Source organism: Bubalus bubalis, chromosome 6 (assembly GCF_019923935.1).
Source record: "Bubalus bubalis isolate 160015118507 breed Murrah chromosome 6, NDDB_SH_1, whole genome shotgun sequence".
Classification (NCBI taxonomy): Eukaryota; Metazoa; Chordata; class Mammalia; order Artiodactyla; family Bovidae; genus Bubalus; species Bubalus bubalis.
Window position 1 is genome coordinate 86,167,700 of NC_059162.1, and position 18,171 is coordinate 86,185,870.

Genomic DNA, 18,171 nt, shown 5'->3' on the forward strand with positions numbered 1-18,171 from the left:
CTCCTACTGCCTGAGGGGAAATTCAGAAGTATGAAGAGGTATGATATTTGACCCAAGGTACACAGGTAGACACAAGCTGGAATCAAGATTGCCGGGAGAAATATCAATAACCTCAGATATGCAGATGACACCACCTTTGTGGCAGAAAGTGAAGAGGAACTAAAAAGCCTCTTGATGAAGGTGAAAATGGAGAGTGAAAAAGTTGGCTTAAAGCTCAACATTCAGAAAACGAAGATCATGGCATCCGGTCCCACCACTTCATGGGAAATAGATGGGGAAACAGTGGAAAGTGTCAGACTTTATTTTTTTGGGCTCCAAAATCACTGCAGATGGTGACTGCAGCCATGAAATTAAAAGACACTTACTCCTTGGAAGGAAAGTTATGTCCAACCTAGACAGCATATTCAAAAGCAGAGACATTACTTTGCCAACAAAGGTTTGTCTAGTCAAGGCTATGGTTTTTCCAGTGGTCATGTATGGATGTGAGAGTTGGACTGTGAAGAAGGCTGAGCGCTGAAGAATTGATGCTTTTGAACTGTGGTGTTGGAGAAGACTCTTGAGAGTCCCTTGGACTGCAAGGAGATCCAACCAGTCCATTCTGAAGGAGATCAGCCCTGGGATTTCTTTGGGAGGAATGATGCTAAAGCTGAAACTCCAGTACTTTGGCCACCTCATGTGAAGAGTTGACTCTTTAGAAAAGACTCTGATGCTGGGAGGGATTGGGGGCAGGAGGAGAAGGGGACGACAGAGGATGAGATGGCTGGATGGCATCACTGACTCGATGGACGTGAGTTTGAGTGAACTCCAGGAGTTGGTGATGAACAGGGAGGCCTGGCGTGCTGTGATTCATGGGGTTGCAAAGAGTTGGACACGACTGAGCGACTGAACTGAACTGAACTGGCACAGGTAGAGAGAATATAAACATTTAAATCCAGATCTTCAAACTCCATGTTCAGAGCCCTGATTACAGTATCACAATACATCTCAGGGGATGGCTGTCTCACATCAATACTGTTAAGTCACAAACATGCAGGCCAGGCGAGAACAACTAAAAGGTTTGGTACATTGGCTGCTTGGTTCACTGCTGTAATCTCCAGTGCCTGGACCGGCTGTTGTTCAGTCACTCAGTTGTGTCCAACTCTTTGCGACCCCATGGACTGCAGCCCAACAGGCTCCTCTATCCGTGGAATTCTTTAGGCAAGAATACAGGAGTGCGTCACCATTTCCTTCTCCAGTAAGCACCAGGTTTGCAAGCTTTCAATATATATCCTTAGTAACTGCATGCTTGCATGGGTGAATGACTTTTTAAGATGTTTGAGTCTCTCTTCTCCTCCCATCCTGAAAGGAGCATAGGCAGGCGGGGAAACGAGGGAATATTTGCTCCCAGGCCTCCTTTCTTTCCGAGACATTCCAACTCTAAACTGGCTATGAGGTGAAGAGGAGAGATGGAGGTAGAATAAGGATAAAACTTGGTCAAAACTGCTAAATAGATCACCTTCCTGGGCCCTCCTTAGCCACTTCTGGACCCTAAGTTTAACCCTTTAAGAATCCAAGGTCCTGTCCTCTCTTTCTGCTTAAAAAACTTACTTTTGGAAAAGAAAGGGGGAAACATTAATGTAAGTGCATTTGTGTTTTAAAAGCAACAAAAACATCTGGGCAAAAGTTTCTAAACAAATAGCTGAGAAAAGAACAGAAGCTAAAACCAAAGTTTAGACATATTTGAATGCAGAGTTTCAAAGAACAGTAAGCAGAGACAAGAATGCCTTCCTCAGTGATCAATACAAATAGAAATAGAATGGGAAAGACTAGAGATCTCTTCAAGAAAATTAGAGATACCAAGGGAACATTTCATGCAAAGATGGGCACAATAAAGGACAGAAATGGTATGAACCTAAGAGAAGCAGAAGATATTAAGAAGAAGTGGCAAGAATACACAGAAGAACTGTACAAAAAAAGATCTTCATGATCCTGAGAACCACGATGGTGTGATCACTCACCTACAGCCAGACATCCTGGAATGTGAAGTTAAGTCGGCCTTAGGAAGCATCGTTATGAACAAAGCTAGTGGAGGTGGAATTCCAGTTGAGCTCTTTCAAATCCTAAAAGATGATGCTGTGAAAGTGCTGCACTCAATATGACAGCAGATTTGGAAAACTCAGCAGTGGCCACAGGACTGGAAAATGTCAGTTTTCATTCCAATCCCAAAGAAAGGCAATGCCAAAGAATGCTCAAACTACCGTACAATTGCACTCATCTCACATGCTAGTAAAGTAATGCTCAAAATTCTCCAGGCCAGGCTTCAACAGTACACGAACCACGAACTTCCAGATGTTCAAGCTGGTTTTAGAAAAGTCAGAGGAACCAGAGATCAAATTGCCAACATCCATTGGATCATTGAAAAAGCAAGAGAGTTCCAGAAAAACATATACTTCTGCTTTATTGACTATGCCAAAGCCTTTGACTGCATGGATCACAACAAACTGTGGAAAATTCTTCAGGATATGGGAATACCAGACCACCTGACCTGCCTCTTGAGAAATCTGTATGCAGGTCAGGAAGCAACAGTCAGAACTGGACATGGAACAACAGACTGGTTTCAAATTGGGAAAGGAGTACATCAAGGCTGTATACTGTCAACCTGCTTGTTTAACTTATATGCAGAGTACATCATGTGAAATGCTGGGCTGGATGAAGCACAAGCTGGAAACAAGATTGCCAGGAGAAATATCAACAACCTCAGATATGTAGATGACACCACCCTTACGGCAGAAAGTGAAGAACTAAAGAGCCTCTTGATGAAAGAGAAAGAGGAGAGTGAAAAAGTTGGCTTAAAGCTCAACATTCAGAAAACTAAGATCATGGCATCTGGTCCCATCACTTAATGGCAAATAGATGGGGAAACAATGGAAATAGTGACAGACTTTAATTTTTTGGGCTCCAAAATCACTGTAGATGGTGACTGAAGCCATGAAATTAAAAGATGCTTGCTTCCTGGACGAAAAGCTATGACTACCCTAGACAGCACATTAAAAAGCAGAGACATTACTTTGCCAACAAAGATCTGTCTAGTCACAGCTACGATTTTTCCAGTAGTATGGATGTGAGATGTGAGAGTCGGACTATAAAGAAAGCTGAGCACTGAAGAATTGATGCTTTTGAACTGTGGTGTTGGAGAAGACTCTTCAAAGTCCCTTGGACTGCAAGGAGTTCCAACTAGTCAATCTTAAAGGAAATCCGTTCTGACTGAATATTCATTGGAAGGTCCACATTGAAGCTGAAACTCCAATACTTTGGCCACCTGATGCAAAGATCTGACTCATTTGAAAAGACCCTGATGCTGAGAAAATTGAAGGCAGGAGGGCAAGGGGATAACAGAGGATGAGAGGGTTGGATGGCATCACCAACTTGATGGACATGAATTTGAGTAAGCTCTGGGAGTTGGTGATGGACAGGGAGGCCTGGTATTCTGCAGTCCATGGGGTTGCAAAGACTCAGACATGACTGAGCAACCAAAATGAAAGCTTCTAAGGGTAAAATTTCTGCCACTGACCATCTCTGGTTTAGGAAAATGTGTGGGTGCTCATTTCACGGCCCAGAATCCTCTCCATGCAGGTCAACTTAGACTCTTTGAGTGTCTTCAAGTACCAGGTACCACACAGGACACAGCCTCCTCTCCTAAAGGGTACAGTGAGCCCTGGGCAGAAGTGAGAAGGCAGGTTTGGGTTTGTTCCTTAGGGAGGTCTGGAAAACTGACAAGGGAACCAGAGTTCTGAATGTTCCCAAGTATAGCCCTTTTTATTTCAGCACATGGTGGTCCAAGTCAAGTCCTTGTCTCCTGGGGTGCAGGTGGATGACTGAGACTGTTGCCCCAGGATACCTGAAAAAGCTTGATGGAGGAGGCTTCCCTTGCCTCAAACAGGACATGAGAGATAGGGATTACCACGATATAGGAACACTCTATGTCTGTCTAGACCACAAGTTCTCTTTGTGCCTGTTCTTAGAAACCAAAATCATGACATTCCAATCAAAAGTGCACACTGCCCACATTAAAAAGGGAAGGAAACACCCTTGCCTATAATCAATATTGTCCAATGCACATGCTTTATTGGCTTGTTACTATTTCTCAGGCACTGTGTTTAATGCTGAACACATAAAGATAAATAAAACAGGCATGTTTGTAGATACCTCTTCTGCTCTGAAACTCCAGAGGCCATGTGGAAGACTGCTGCTGCTGCTGCTGCTAAGTCGCTTCAGTCGTGTCCAACTCTGTGCGACCCCATAGATGGCAGCCCACCAGGCTCTCCTGCCCGTGGGATTCTCCAGGCAAGAACACTGGAGTGGGTTGCCATTTCCTTCTCCAATGCATGAAAGTGAAAAGTTAAAGTGAAGTTGCTCAGTGGTGTCCAACTCTTCACAACCCCATGGACTGCAGCGCACCAGGCTTCTCTGTCTATGGGATTTTCCAGGCAAGAGTACTGGAGTGGGGTGCCATTGCCTTCTCCTAGACATTGCTTAATAATCTGCTGTGTAAGGAAACATTAACTTTCACTCTACAGCTTAGGACCATTTTATCTTATTCTTGACTTAATGGGACTATATTCATTTAATAAATTTATCAAGCGCCTGTGAGAACCAGAAACAGGGCTGAGCATGGGTTATACAGGATGAGTAATACAATGCCCATGCCTTCAAGGAGTTTACAGTCTAGTGGGAAAGACAAGCAGATAAAACACCAATTACAACACAATCACTTCTTCCCTAGGGGTAGGTAAAAGCGATGAAAGACAGCTTAGACAATTTAGATATAAATGGAAGAGTCGTCCATGGAAGGCTACACAGAGGATAAAGCATCTAAGATGGTCTTCAACTTAGAGTAGAAGTTAGCTAGTGGCAAAGTGGAGGATGAATCATCCCCAGGCAGAGAAACATATGTGCAAAGACATGGAAATAAAAATGCAATGACAGAGGTCTGTGAGTGCAGTTTGATGTAAGCATTTGATAGATAACTTTTGACTATAATATGAAGTATGGACTAAAATATTTTTCAAAGTTTTTTGATGGTAATCCATAGTAAGAAATTCACTTTCATTATGGAGCAGTATACACATGCAGATACATACAATTGCAGTGGAAATGTATGTTCTACAAAAAAGTGCTCTTCTGGTCAGTCCATTCTGATCTGAAAATCTAATGGTCATGATCTCCTAAATTGATCTCAAGAAGTTTGAACCATAATTGAAAAAGAAACACTTAGAAACAAAGGCTAGGGGAAAAAAAAAAAGTTTGTCTATAGTTGAAGTAAGAAATATTGAGAATATGAAAAATCCACCCCCCCCCTCAAAAAAAACAAAACTGCAATAAGAATAAAGAAGAGGATAGAGTCGTCACACTTTACGGTAAACTTTGCCTCACAGTCTGCCTTCCATTGGGGGATGAAAACTTGTGTTTGTTTTTTTTTAATTCATTGTTTCCTAGCACCATGCCTGGGACATACCCAGTGTTCAATGGTTCTTTGATGAATGAATAAATGAATACAAGCATGCCAGGTTGTAGATTTACGTAAAAGATTAAATCAGCAATATACCCAAGTAACTGGACATGGGATATAAGCCAAATATATGATGAAAATAAAATTAGACTTGCAAGGGCTTTGGAGTATGTGTAGAAAAAAGTAGTACAAGTAAGTACACCATTGCCATACATGCTAGTTGGAAGTTAAGATATCTTTATCAAGTTTTCAGTAAACCAAAGAGCCATCCAGGTATTTATTTATATCATTTTTCTATTAGTTTGTATGGGTAAACTGATAAAATTATAAATGAATTCTACAGTTGATGTAAAGTTCTATAATTCTATACATATGCTTAAGTGTAAAAAGGCTTTCTTCTCTAACTAGAATCACTAGCTCTCAATCTTTGCTTTAAAAATAGAAAAGCAGTGTGTTCGATCCTAGAGAGTGACTGAACACAGTGCTAGGGTGACACGGGGAGAGAGATTACCTAGTCCTCCTGCATGAGCATCAATCAGTGAGGCTGCCACTGCAATTCCAGGAGGAAGGCCAAGGTCCTTTGCTGCCTCTGGTGTGAGCCCACTTCCAAGAGAAGCTCCAGGAGGCAGTACTTGGTTTCCTGGGTAGACAGGGGAAAAAATAAACACCTGTCAGCTTGAAAAACACAAAAGCAAATAGAGAGTTTTCTTAAGAGAACCTCTTGGACCCCTCCCCTCTCCTCTGCCTTTTCTCAACTTCATGAAGATAGAAACCATGCAGCTACGAAGAGTCCTTGTGCTCATTTGGTGACTTAGGTGTATGAGCTTGGTTCCCAAAGGTCACGCTCTAGAGTGCTTTACAAAGCCAAGAGCTCTAAGGCATCTTTCAAATCAGAGAAAGATTCCATTCATGGGAAATTTCAAAAGATACAAATACAGTGGCCTCTTGGAGACAAGGTTGAAATGGTCAAACTGTTTCAAACGTGCTTCGTAATATAGCAGCCCTACCAGCATATGTTATACACACACACACACACACACACACACACACAATCACATGTCCATACACACTCCCTGATTAATGTATATTCCCAAGAAGTTAAGAAAATTTACTTATATAGTTGCTTCCTGTCAGAAGATAAGGAAGGAAATTATTTTGTTCCAATAAAGAATTTCTTAGAAGTTCATCTCGGTTGGGAATGAGAGTCCAGCTTAAACCTTGCAGACTTCACAAGGCTGCTACTTGCACAATCACAGAATACAGTTTGAATGGTGTTCTTTGGAGTTGTGCAATGCATTGACCCTGATATTTCAAGTGACCTTGAATTCCTGCAGTCAGCCAGGCTTTCAGTTAAGAATTTATTGATTGTCTTGCTTTGTGTGGGCGCCACAGCACTGTAAAAGGCAGTCCTTGCCTCCAACCTAGTTAGGGAGAAGAGATCAGGACACAGACAACCATGCAAGTCAGAAGAGAATGAAGTGATCCATCTGCTCCCAGGTGTTTAGCAGAGGCTGAGTGCCCCCTGCCTCCCACAACCCCTGTTCAGCCAAAGAATTTATAGTTACTATTTCTGTAAAATAAGGAGGGTATGGAGCTGGACCTCTATATATGCTAAGATCTTTCTGAGCTTCAAGGCTCTAAGATTCTGAATGGGTGCCATTTGCTCAGTGCTAAAATTCCCACCACTTGTTAATTGTTTCATGGCGTTCCAAGGACGAACAGAGGCACTTCAGGACTTCTGGGGACAGAGGTGAGAGTGGAAATTAGAGGGAGGCAGAGGGTGAATGGCTCACCAATCTCCTGTAACCAAAAACAAAGCACCTCTACAATACCATTTTGTATCCATTTTTCAAATTTTCTCCAATTTGGAAAAAGTTTAGCTAAGAAAAGAAAGCAGGAGAAGACTGAACCCACTGCACGGCCTCTACAGCTTCACTGCCCAGTATGGGAGCCACTAGGCATATGTGGGTGGAACTTTTGAAATGTGGCTGGAGTAACTAAGGTGCTAAATTAATTTCATCTGAATTAATTTCCATTTCAATTTCAAAACTGATACTCAATTCAATTACTGAAAAACTTCTAAGTATGTTTGGAACAACTAGCACCAATCGATTTTTCAACATTAATTCAATAAATCTAAATCAAGTATTCACAGTGAAAATTTAGAGTCTGAATTGAGAGGAACTAAGTAGAAAATACACATCAGATGTCAAAGATTTTGTATGAGGAAATGAATGTAAAATATCTCAATAATTTGTAGATCAATTATATATTAAAATGATGTTTGGATATGGTAGGTAAAATAAAACTTATTAAAATTAATCTCACCTATGTCTTTTTACTTTAAAGTGGCTACTGGAAAATGTTAAATTTCAGGGCTTCCCTAGAGGCTCAGTGGTAAAGAATCCACCTGCCAATGCAGGGGGCATGGGTTCCATCCCTGATCGGGAGGATCCCATATGCCTTGGAGCAACTAGGTCCGTGTGCCACAACTGTTGAGCCTGTGCTCTAGAGCCTGCGTGCTGCAGCTACTAAACTCATGTGTCACAACTACTAAGGCCCTCATGCCCTAGAGCCTGTGCTCTTCAACAGGAGAAGTCACTGCAATGAGAAGCCCATGTACCACAGCCAGAGAGTAGCCCCAACTCGCCACAACTAGAGAAAAGCCCACACAACGACGAAGACACAGCACAGCCAAAAGTAAATAATGATAATAATAAATGCATATTAATTTTTTTAAACTACATGTAAATTTTTGATTTCATATGTGGCTCACATTATATTGCACTTCCCTGGTGGCTCAGAGGTTAAAAGCATCTGCTTGCAATGCAGGAGACCTGGGTTCGATCCCTGGGTCGGGAAGATTCCCTGGAGAAATAAATGGCACCCCATTCCAGTATTCTTGCCTGGAGAATCCCATGGACAGAGGAGCTTGGTGGGCTACAGTCCAGGGGTCACAAAGAGCCGGACATGACTGAGTGACTTCACTTTCACATTATATTTCTATTGGACAGCACTGGACTGGAGGATAAGGTCCAGAAACTCAAATGATGGGGTGGGGGGCCCAGAGAATCTCTAGTCTGCTTTGAATGCACAGCCAGCAGAAACTTGGAGGAAAGCAACACCATTGGGTGTGGACAGTCTGGCTCTGGACACTGTCTCCATCATGTCACTATGTCTAGTATCCAGCACATACCAAACAGCATTCCCATTCACTGAGCACTTCTATGCTGGGGACCATCCTAAGGATATATCACACATTTTCTCACTTCTTTGTCACAGAAACCCTATGTTCCTCTGGGAACATTCCCTATGTGGGTACTATTCTAATTTGTCCTCATTGCGCAGATAGATGGGGAAAATCAAATTTATGAATGGAAAGTAAATTTACCACAATCACACGACTTACGGTGTTGGAACACGGGCATGGATTCCAATCTGATGGATACCAACCCTGTGCCCCTGTTCTTTACATTTCAGTGCAGCTTCTAGGTGAAGGAAGGAATCAAGAGAAGTATTTGTAGAACAAACACATTACATGTGTTTAAAAAGTGGCCCATGTAGAAATCATGTGCTCTATATTCAGATTTCTTTTTAAAGGGTGAATTTTCATAGGAGGGTCAAAATGGGAACTTCTATTCATCCCCAATCCCCACAAACACAAAGCCTGCAATTTTCAATGAAAAAAAAAAAAAAGGTTCAGAAAAGAAAAAGGGTTAACTGGGTGGGGTACACTTCCAAGCCTTTTGGACAGTAATTTAGAAAGGAACGCTGGCTGATGAGATGCAGAGGGAGCCCTGGGCTTGCAGTCAGAAGATATGGATTCAAATGACATGCTGGAGGGGTACAAATAGAATTCCCAGTACAGGCAGCGTTTTGAGCAAAAGCCAAGAAAGAGAGGAGACCAACAGGGCTGAGTGAGCTAGTATAGAAGGTGGGGTGGGGCCTAGCAGTGGGTGGAGGAGGCTGATAAGGTTGGAGAGTTACATGTGGAAATCCAGATGATGGTGTCTCAATTTATCACAAAGATCTCTGTAAGTTTCTGAAAGAGCTAAGCCTGGGAGTGAGGTGAATGAATGTTCGCTTTTGCGTGTGTGTGTGTGTGAAGCATAATTGTTTTACAATATTGTGTCAGTTTCAGGTATACAGCAAAGTGATTTGGTTTCAAATATATATACATATATATATATTATATATATATATATATTCTTTTTTCCACTCTTTTTCATTATAGTTTATTACAGGATATTGCAAACTTCTGTATGCAGGTCAAAAAACAACAGTTAGAACCAGACATGGAACAAGGGACTGGTTCAAAATTGGGAAAGGAGTACATCAAGGCTGTATATTGCCACCCTGCTTATTTATCTTACTTGCAGAGTACATCATGCGAAATGATGGGCTGGATGAAGCAAAAGCTGGAATCAACACTGAAGGGAGAAATATCAACAACCTCAGATATGCAGATGATACCACCCCTATAGCAGAAAGCAAAGAGGAACTAAAGAGCCTCTTGATGAAAGTGAAAGAGGAGAGTGAAAAAGCTGACTTAAAACTCAACATTCAGAAAACTAAGATCATGGCATCTGGTGCCATCACTTCATGGTAAATAGATGGGGAAACAATGGAAACAGTGAGAGACTTTATTATCTTGGGCTCCAAAATCACTGCAGATGGTTACTGCAGCCACAAAATTAAAAGATGCTTGCTCCTTGGAAAAAAAGCTATGATAAACCTAGACAGTGTATTAAAAAGCAGAGACATTACTTTGCCAACAAAGGTCCATTTAGTCAAAGCTATGGTTTTTCCAGTAGTCATGTATGGATGTGAGAATTGGGTCATAAAGAAGGCTGAGTGCCTAAAAATTGATGTTTTTGAACTGTGGTGTTGGAGAAGACTCTTGAGAGTCCCTTGGACTGCAAGGAGATCCAACCAGTCAATCCTAAAGGAAATCAGTCCTGAATTTTCATTGGAAGGACTGATGCTGAAGCTCCAATACTTTGGCTGCCTGATGTGAAGAGCCAACTCACTGGAAAAGATCCTGATGCTGGGAAAGATTGAAGTCAGGAGGAGAAGGGGACGGCAGAGGATAAGATGGTTGGATGGCATCACCAACTCAATGGACATGAGTTTGAGCAAGCTCCGCGAGTTGGTGATAGGGAAGCCTGGCATGCTGCGGTCCATGGGGTTTCAAAGAGACAGACATGATTGAGGAACTGAATGGCAACAACAAGAAGATACTGAATACAGTACCCAGACTCCAAGCTGAAGCTCCAATACTTTGGCCATGTGAAGTAAAGAGCCAACTGATTGGAAAAGACCCTGATGCTGGAAAAGATTGATGGCAGGAAGAGAAAGGGGCGACAAAGGATGAGATGGTTGGACGGCATCACCGACTCAATGGACATGAGTTTAAGCAAATTCCGGGAGATAGTGAAGGACAGGGAAGCCAGGCGTGCTGCAATCCATGGGGTTGCAAAGAGTTGAATGTGATTCAGTGACTGAAAAACAACAACTCAGACTCACAGACATGAATTTGCATCTTTTTATTTTTTTATTTTTTTTCCTTTTTTTTTTAAATTTTTAAATTTTTTTTAAATTTTATTTTATTTTTAAACTTTACAAAATTGTATTAGTTTTGCCAAATATCAAAATGAATCCACCACAGGTTTTTAAAGATCTCTCTGGAAGTGGACAGAATGATGTAAGGAAAAACAGTAGTGAAGCTCTCTTAGTAACCAGAGAATAGAGAAAGGCGTTCATCAAGGTTACTGGCCAGTAAGATGCAGAAACAGAGGCAGATATGAGAGATTTTGTGGAGTGAGAAATGGTGGGCAGTCTGGTAGATAGGGAGCCATCACCACTTGGATTCCCATTAAGCATGGACATGCTGTCCTGTGAGTCGGTGTCAGCAGACAGCCTCCAATTGCCAGTTCCTCAAGGTCATCAAATAAGGTGATGACTTTCCCAGTATGGCCGCAACTGCAGACTCAACAGAATGGGAGCAGAGGGCTCTGATGTGCACCACTCACTCCAGAACAGAATGCTCTGGCCGGTCAGCCCAGGTCTCATCAGACTTCATCATATTTGAATTCACCATCTGCCCAATTCTACTACAATCCCCTTTCTTTCACAGATGACAACCCCCAATAACCATCTTATACCTCCAAATCTATCTCAGCATCTGCTTCCAAAGAACCCGAACTAACACAGTGAACCAGGCTTTCTCCTCAATCCCGTGGTCTAAGAACAAAAATAAATATGCACAAAGATTAACATCCTCCTGTGAACTGGAACCACAGCCTTCAGAAATCATTTCCCTGGACCCCAAGCAGGAAGAAGCTTTGTTTAGCTAAAGCCCAAAGGGAAACAGCTTGGTATAAGATGGGATGATAGAAACAGGTGGGGACCTCTAAGAAGGCATCCCAGGAGATCACACTTTATCAGCCAGAGGTGCACTAGGGACCAGAGGAGCTGTCAGAGTAGGCTTTAGTGTGTCTTGACAACTTTTCCGGAAATAATCTTCCTTTCGCTCTTCTTTCACCATAAAATTCAATTAATCACAGTATCGGTTTTCCCAGACTTAACGAGAACTTCACAGCCCCAGCATTTGCAGTCTCTTCCCTTCTTCACTCAACTGTTTATTCACGCATTTTAGCAGACATTTCAAGAACAAAGGTAATGAGGATGGCCCCAGATATTTTCGATTGTCTTGTGCCCAGATCTAGGTGCTGGGGAATGAGTGATAGATTCAATGAGGAGCTTCTGACCTCAGAAGGCTCACACAGTGGTCTGTGCAAACCAAGTCTCTCCAGACCATAGAGAAAATGCTCTCAAGGTGGAATGTGCATGTTGGTCCCAGAGCACCGAGGAGGGACAGTGAGGGTGGCCCAGGGGAGAGCAGGAAATCAAGATGAAGGTGACATCTGAGCCTGGTTTGGAAAGACAGGTGGCAGATTGCTGGTTTCAGTGCTTGGGGAGATGGAGGCCATTAGAGCGAAAAGCGATTTCACTGGAGGGAGCCTGGAGGGGCACACAGGGTGTTTGACACTTTCATATGTTGCCAAAAAGGGCACCAGGGAGCAGAGAATGGTGGCAGCCTGGACAAGAAAGGCAGTGGGGGACCTCAGGTGGGGTCAACTAAGGCCATGTGGCCTGATGACCAGTGACTTTGAACTCTTATATTTATTACTTAAGAAAATAAATCTGCAGTGAGAAACACTAGAAAAGGAACTTCAGGCTGGGAAACATTATGTAGAGATGAATTCTTATTAAGGACATCAACAAAGATGTAGATGGACTTACTTGTAGAAATACATTCCTAGGGGGAAAATACAGAGAATAGGTTTTCTCTGGATAGAGAAATTATGACTTTTTTCTTTTTACTAACCTATACTTTCTAATTATTCTACCTGGAACATGTGCTTCTTGTGTAATATTTTTGAAGGTGTTTCCCCCTTAAATCTGTGTAGGGTGAGTCAATTAGGGCACATGCATTCCGCAGCATCCTTCATAACCATTCAAATGAATGAGGAAGAATTAAGGTATGGATTTGGAAGGGAGTCCAAGATAAACCAAGTGAAAATGGCAAGATGCAGAGTGGTATTCAGAGTATGCTCCCACTTGTGAATTCTGTTAAAGGATACAGAACTGTAAGCACAGACACTTTCAGAAAAGTCCTAGAAAAAAAGCATAGAATATTGTTCCAGTGGGGACTGGGATCCAGGGTGGGCCCTTATCTCTGCCACTTGTGTTTCATCTGTACCTGGCCTTGAACATCTTCTGTGATCAAAGCAAACTGGTTAAGTTAAAATAAAAGCAAGATTAAAATAAGGAGAATTCTGCATACTTTTTCCAAACAGTACTCTTCAGCTTGAAGGCAGGGGAGAAACCCTAGTCCATTTTACTTACTTTCTTGATCTGGTTGGCTTCTTTTTCTGTGAACACACCCTCACCTTGGGGTGTAAAAAAGCAATTGCTTTGAGGGCTCTTGGGCCCCTCTGTCCACTGATTCCCATTCTGATGGGCAGAGTCGGTTTGAGGGTCACAAACTGGGGCCTACAATTAGCTGGTGGTTACAGTCTCTCTGCATAGGCAGGGGCTACTATTACACCAAATCTTCCTCTACCAGTTTTTCAATTATCTATGACTAATGAGCACTTTGGGAACAGTTTCAGACACACACATAATCCTCTTTCCTGACGTCAGCAGCAGAAATTAATGACTGTGTGGATTGCTGGGAGACAGAAAATGCATTATAATGGTCAACAGAACTGTTATCCTCTCCAGGAAGGGGGAGGTGGGGGCAGGGTGTCATATTAACTGGAAGGTTCAGTGTTCCTTTGTATTCCTACAAACATGAGATGAAACCCAAGGGGAGAGCTGGCTCAAAGCCCGTGCAAATGTCAGAGAGAGGTTTGGGCGTGGGTGGTATGTGACCCTGCTTCCTCTGTGCTTGGCACTGGACCCCTGGTCCCTGCTCATTTCTGCCAAGGTCAACAGGCCAACCGGATCAACCAGGACAGTGCTAAGTGACATCCTGCCCTGCCTGCAGAGTGGGTCTCTGAGGACTTTCAGATTGAATCCACTTTCAATCTGGTTTTGAGATGGGAGAACAAAACACGTGAACATGCAACTCTCAAACAACAGGCTGGGAACTACTTCAAAAGCGTGTGGTGGTTTCTATGACTTTGTTGTTTCCACGGGCAAACTGAGCTGGGATAGTTTCAAAGATTTGTAAAGACCTGGTCCAATTCTGGTAGAGCTCCAAAGTTACGTGAGCCATGAGGCCTCATGTTATCAAAACATAATACCATTATATGCTTAAGGCTGCCAGTCGATTGGCTATTGATACTTATTTTTAAAAGAACTGACAGAATCAGGGGCTTCAGCCATACCTAGCACCAAAATTCTCCTACAGAGATCACACCTGGGCAGGTTGGTTCAGGGGGCTTTCTAGACCTGGAACCAAAACTGATACAAGACTCACTGAATAACATTCCGGTAATTCTTGCTCCCAAATGGGAAGTACACATGCCTACAACAATTCACTCAGAGTAAGCAATGAAAAACTCAAACGTGACGTGTTCCACCACCTGTTCAAAGACATCTTCTGAAACAAGAAGTCATTCATTTCCCTGCTAAAAATAACGTTGTTTCAACTAGGAACTAAACTGTATTTTAAATTACTGATTTAATAATTTTCTGATGATAGCCTCATCATTCATTGGTCATTAAAGAAATGTTTACTGAATACCTACTATGTGCCAAACACTGTTGTCAGGATAAAAATGGATTAAGGAACAAGAGAGATGAGGGTCTCTGCCCTCCTAGACACTAATCACAACCAATACTTCTTCTGAGTTATATCTTGTAACTATTCCAATACTGTAAGCTCTTCTGTGATTTGGACTCTCTCTTTTATACTGCTATATCCCTACCATTCTATTCTGATTCAAAGTAGGTGTTTACTCAATAAACACACAATATATTTTAAATCAAGCTTTGAATAACCCTTATGTTTTGTTTTTTTTTCCTGTTTCTCTTTTCTCTCCTATTAGAGAACAGCTCAAAGACAATTGTATTTATCTCTGCATTCATTTCCCCTCCCCGCAGCACCCAGCAGTGTTTTCTAGAACACACATTCTCAGGAATGTTCATTCAACTGAATTTATAGATTCCTTTTAGAAAGAACATAAAGTTGTGATCAACTAACTTAGAAAGATTATATACACACACAAGGCTGAATATCAGTAGTTGGGACAGTCAAGAGCAGAGACTGGTTTGAAGGTTAATTCTTCAATGCTACTGAGACAAGGAACATGTTTCCTTATATAATCCCACAAGTAATATACTCTCATCTAACTCAGGCACAACGTAATGTATTAAGATGTATGCATGTGCCTAGAAAATGATTGACCAGCAGATCCAAGGCTCTCACTAGGTACGGTGATGCTATGGTGATAAGTCATTGTATAACATCCTGAATGAAACAGAGGCTCTCAAACTCTCCTTCCCTGGTCAAGTCAGATTCAAGAAGTGGATGGTGGTCAAGTTATAGGTTGAAAGCCCCAGGTCTTAGAGCTAAGTGGGCCTGAGGAAGGCAGGATGGACACTAAGGAGTTTGGACTTGTTCTAACAAGCAACTGCCACTGTGGGTCAGTGAGCCAAGAAGTGGCATATATGACTTATATCTTAGGAAGATAAATATCCTAAAAATAATAATGCCTATTTATCAAAACCTATGGACTCTCAGTTACTGTTCTTGGCATTGCTCAGTTGCTATCGACTTCAGTAACAGCAACAAACCCGTGAGTCTAGTATTAGAATCACCATGTTTGTCGTTCAGTAGCTTGGTTACGTCTGACTCTTTGGGAGCCCATGGACGGCAGCACACCAGACTTTCCTGTTCGTCACTATCTTAGGGAGTTTGCTGAAATTCATGCCCATTGAATTGGTGATGTTATTCAACCATCTCATTTTCTGTTTCCCCTCTTCTCCTTTTGCCCTCAAATTTTCCCAGCATCAGGGTCTTTTCCAATGAGTTGGCTCTTCACATCAGGTGGCCAACGTATTGGAGTTTCAGCATCAGTCCTTCCAATGAATATTCAGGGTTGATTTCCTTTAGGATTGACTAGTTTGATCTCTTTGCAGTCCAAGGGACTCTCAAGAATCTTTTCCAGCACCACGATTTGAGAGCATTAATTCTTCAGCACTTAGCCTTCCTTATGGGCCAACTCTCACATCTGTACATGATTACTGGAAAAACAATGGCTTTAACTATACAGAACTTTGCTGGCAAAGCAATGACTCTGCTTTTGAATACATTGTTTCAGTTCAGTTCAGTCACTCAGTCATATACGACTCTTTGCGACCCCAAAGTACATTGTTTAGGTTTGTCATAGCTTTCCTTCCAAGGAGGAAATGTCTTTTAATTTCATGGCTGCAGTCATCATCTGCTGTGATTTTGGAGCCCAAGAAAAAAACTGTCACCACTTCTACTTTTTTCCCTCCTATCTGCCATGAAGTGATAGGACCAGGTGCCATGATCTTAGATTTTTGAAGGTTAAGTTTTAAGCCAGCTTTTTCACTTCCTCTTTCACTGTCATCAAGAGGCTCTTCAGTTCCCCTTCGTTTTCTGCCATTAAGAGTGGTATCATCTGCATATCTCAGGTTGATGATATTTCTCCTGGCAATCTTGATTCCACCTTGTGATTCATCCAGTCTGACACTTTGCATGATGTACTGTACTCCTTTCTTAAATTTTGAACCAGTTTGTTGTTTCATGTTCAGTTCTAACTGTTGCTTCTTGACCTGCATACAGGTTTCTCAGAAGACTGGTAAGGTGGTCTGGTATTTCTATCTCTTGAAGAATTTTCCACAGTTTACTGTGATCCACACAGTCAAAGGCTTTAGTGTAGTCAATGAAGCAGAAGTAGATATTTTTTGAAAATCTCTTGCTTTCTCTATGATACAGTGAATATTGGCAATTTGATCTCAGGTTCCTCTGACTTTTCTAAATCCAACTTGTTGTACATCTGGAAGTTCTCAGTTCATATACCGTTGAAGTCTAGCCTGAAGGATTTTCATCATACCTGGCTAGCATGAGAAATGAGCACAACTGTATGGTAATTTGAACATTCTTTGCGATTGGAATGAAAACTGACCTTTTCTAGTCCTGTGGCCACTGCTGAGTTTTTTCAAATCTGTTGGCATATTGAGTGCAGCACTTTAACAGCATCATCTTTTAGGATTTGAAATAGCTCAGCCGGAATTCCATCACCTTCACTAGTTTTTTTCATAGTGATGTTTCCTAAGGCCCACTTGACTTCAAACTCTAGGATATCTGGCTCTAGGTGAGTGACCACACCATCATGGTTATCCAGGTCATGAAAATCTTTTTTGTATAGTTCTCCTGTGTATTCTTGCCACCTCCTCTTAATCTCTTCTGCTTCTGTTAGGTCCTTACCATTTCTGTACTTTAGCATGCCTATCCTTGCATGACATGTTCACTTGATATCTCTAATTTTCTTTATGAGCTCTCTAGTCTTATCCATTCTACTGTTTTCCTCTATTTCTTTGCATTGCTCACTTAAGAAGGCTTTCCTATCTCTCCTTGTTATTTTTTGGAACTCTTGCATTCAGATGGGTATATCTTTGCCTTTCCCTTCTTTACCATCTGAGCCACCAGGGAAGCCCAGAATCACTATGTTACAATTGCAGAAATAAACACAACAGAAAGGTTACATAATTTGTTGAAACTCATCTATCTGATGAGGGACATGGTCTGCGTTTCAATCCAGGATTCTAGGATTCCAAAGTAGGAGATCTTCCTACTATACCACATAGATGCTAGGTGGGAGATACAGAGCCAGAGAGAGTGATCTCAAGAATATATTGACTGTCATGGATATAACAGGAGGAAACTTCATTTACAAGAGGCTCCCAAGTGGGTCATGTCCAGGAACATGAAATCCGAGCATACTGATCCATCTAAATCCTTCCTTTTCTCTCCTAGGCAAATTCCAAAGACAGAGACTCAAGACTTCAAATGGCCATTAGGGACCATCAACTTTAGTATATTCCTCTTACAGCATAAAACACTGAATCAGGGAGGAAGGTGGGTTCCCTGGAGTCACTTTCTGTGGTAGTAGAGTCTGGAATGAACCCTAGGGCTCCCAACC

At 41.9% G+C, this 18,171-nt stretch overlaps 1 protein-coding gene across 14 annotated transcripts in view; it reads right to left on the reverse strand.

The window, feature by feature from the left end:
• Positions 1–18,171, reverse strand: part of FGGY (FGGY carbohydrate kinase domain containing) — a 508,405-nt gene that overhangs the window by 246,805 nt on the left and 243,429 nt on the right. For all 14 annotated transcript variants that reach the window (XM_044944924.2, XM_044944922.2, XM_044944923.2 and 11 more), the window contains one exon: positions 6,000–6,128. In XM_044944924.2, the coding sequence (XP_044800859.1) occupies positions 6,000–6,128 (129 nt within the window). The remainder of the gene's footprint in view (positions 1–5,999; positions 6,129–18,171) is intronic.